A 2,103-nucleotide genomic window follows, 5' to 3' on the forward strand; every position below is an offset into this window, starting at 1 on the left:
TTCAAATATTTGAAAATTGAGATTTTCCAGCTGGAAAGAAACTAAATTATTGCTAGCTCACTGGGAAAATCTCAAAGTTTTAAGTCGTTTTTGCTCAAAATCGTTTTTGTCTTGCTACTGCTCAAAGAAGTGCTTCAAAATGTTGTTTTATGATTATATTTCAGACAGTTCATTCAAATGATGCATTGATAAGGCATTCATTCATTATGTTTTGACAAAAATGCATTTTTGCAAACATTTTAATAAAAACACTATATTTGCCTGTTTCTCCATATCTCACTTTTAGACTTAATCGTCGTTTCGATGTGATGGGTCACGTCTCACAAAAACATGCTTACCTGCCAACCAGGAGGAACTCCCCGTACACGCCGAGTCTCCTCATGGCCATCAGGAGGCCRCGGACCGTCATGCCCTCGCAGAAACACACCACCACGCGAGCTTTGGGGAGACGTTCCCGCAGTTTCCTCAGGAGCCGGTCGAAGTGTTTCTCGCCGGCGTTGCTGTAGATTTTGTCCGAGTGGGCGATGCACAGGCCCTCCTGGGAGGCCAGCTCCTTGAAGGCCTCCATGCCGCTCTCGCCGTAGTTCCCTGAAGGTGAAACAGCGAAACGGTTTAAGCTGCCGAGGGTTCCCTTCGAGATATCCCTTGTTTTATAGCRCCTTGAAATGTTTCYGCGCACCAGGAAGTGCTTTCAACAAAATAACCTGCATTATTCACTAATGCAAACCCCTCAGCGGTTGTTCGCCGCGTCTCGTCTCCGAGCTCTGATCCGCTGATGATGATGAGACCGGCTGATTGCAATCGTCCACCGACTTTGTTTTGATTCCGAACTGTTCCAATCAAGAGCCAAAGCTGTTAGAGGGTCTAAATCTTCTGCTTCCACGTGGACCCATGTGTTTAACTGTTGCTAAAAAGAAAATAAAAACAGCTCTACAGCCTGAGAGGCGGATTAGACTGAAAATCCAATCARTGCTGGGACGTGTCTTTAAACACGCATGTCATCAGGAGGAAATCACCTCGCTGTAAACCTGCGAAAACATCTGTAGCGTCGATGTGAGGCCACGCCGCACGTTGTTAAAGCTCTATCAGACGAACGCTCAGAGCCACAACGTGTGGCTTTTCCAACAACCCTTTGATGATCTTCTCAATCGTCTCTTTTTCGTTCCCCTGGGAGTGAATGGAAATAATGACGTGTAATTATTTGACTCTCTGTCTCAGCGACGAGGCGGGTGGCGGTGCGTTTAGTCGACAYCCCGTTAGACAACGACTGGAAAACCTGCTCGGAGCAGTCCCACCACACACACACCATTACTGGGACAGGTAATTTATGCAATTTCACAGCTCTAGCTGTTGCCACAGGCAACGAGCTGCGCTTAAAACTTGTCCAGGGCGGCGCAGAGTGAAAACTCGCAGCTCGAGCTCGCCGTGACCACAAGCTCAGATTTAATGAGACAAATTAGCGGCTGTGACAACGTTAGGTGTGTATCATTTGTTGTTATTTATGCTTTTTTTTTTTTTGTGGTGATCCACTTTTCTTCAGTACATTTTTCGGCACATATCTCCTTCCACAATTTTTAGTGTTTTGAACAATTTATATATCAAAACATTCAGCTACTTCAGGAAATTCCAGCTATGAGTTTTGATAATTCAGCAATTTATCCTTTTTGAGATATTTCCTTCTTTTAACTGTTATTGTGCCTCATTGAAAACTGAGCTGTCGCCAACATCCTTTAAACCGCTTAAAATCCTTATAAATCTTTAATGTCTCTTTTACTTTTTCTCTAGTTTTGCTTTTTTGTGTTTTATGTTTTGTTAACTGAAGATTATTATTGTTTGAATTTATATTTGAGGGAAAAGGTGCAGATATTATTAAAAAGATTCTCCTCTCTGCTGCCTTTCGTTTCATTTTATTTGTGTTTTCTTTTTATTGTACAGAGAATTCAATTTAGTTTGTTAAGAAATGAATAAAGTTTGAAACATATACATTAAAAAAATCTTTAATTTCAGCTATCTTTTGGCTTTTTAAAATTTTTGTCTATATTTTAGCTCCTTTCAGCTGTGCATTGTGCGAACATTAGCTTTTTATGCTTCTTTTCTATGCTT

At 41.5% G+C, this 2,103-nt stretch overlaps 1 protein-coding gene across 4 annotated transcripts in view; it reads right to left on the minus strand.

Moving 5' to 3' along the window:
- grm1a (glutamate receptor, metabotropic 1a) overlaps positions 1-2,103 on the minus strand; it is a 52,690-nt gene that overhangs the window by 45,048 nt on the left and 5,539 nt on the right. For all 4 annotated transcript variants that reach the window (XM_014011578.1, XM_014011580.1, XM_014011581.1 and 1 more), the window contains exon 3: positions 339-588. In XM_014011578.1, the coding sequence (XP_013867032.1) occupies positions 339-588 (250 nt within the window). The remainder of the gene's footprint in view (positions 1-338; positions 589-2,103) is intronic.

This window comes from Austrofundulus limnaeus, unplaced genomic scaffold, assembly GCF_001266775.1.
Source record: "Austrofundulus limnaeus strain Quisiro unplaced genomic scaffold, Austrofundulus_limnaeus-1.0 Scaffold82, whole genome shotgun sequence".
Classification (NCBI taxonomy): Eukaryota; Metazoa; Chordata; class Actinopteri; order Cyprinodontiformes; family Rivulidae; genus Austrofundulus; species Austrofundulus limnaeus.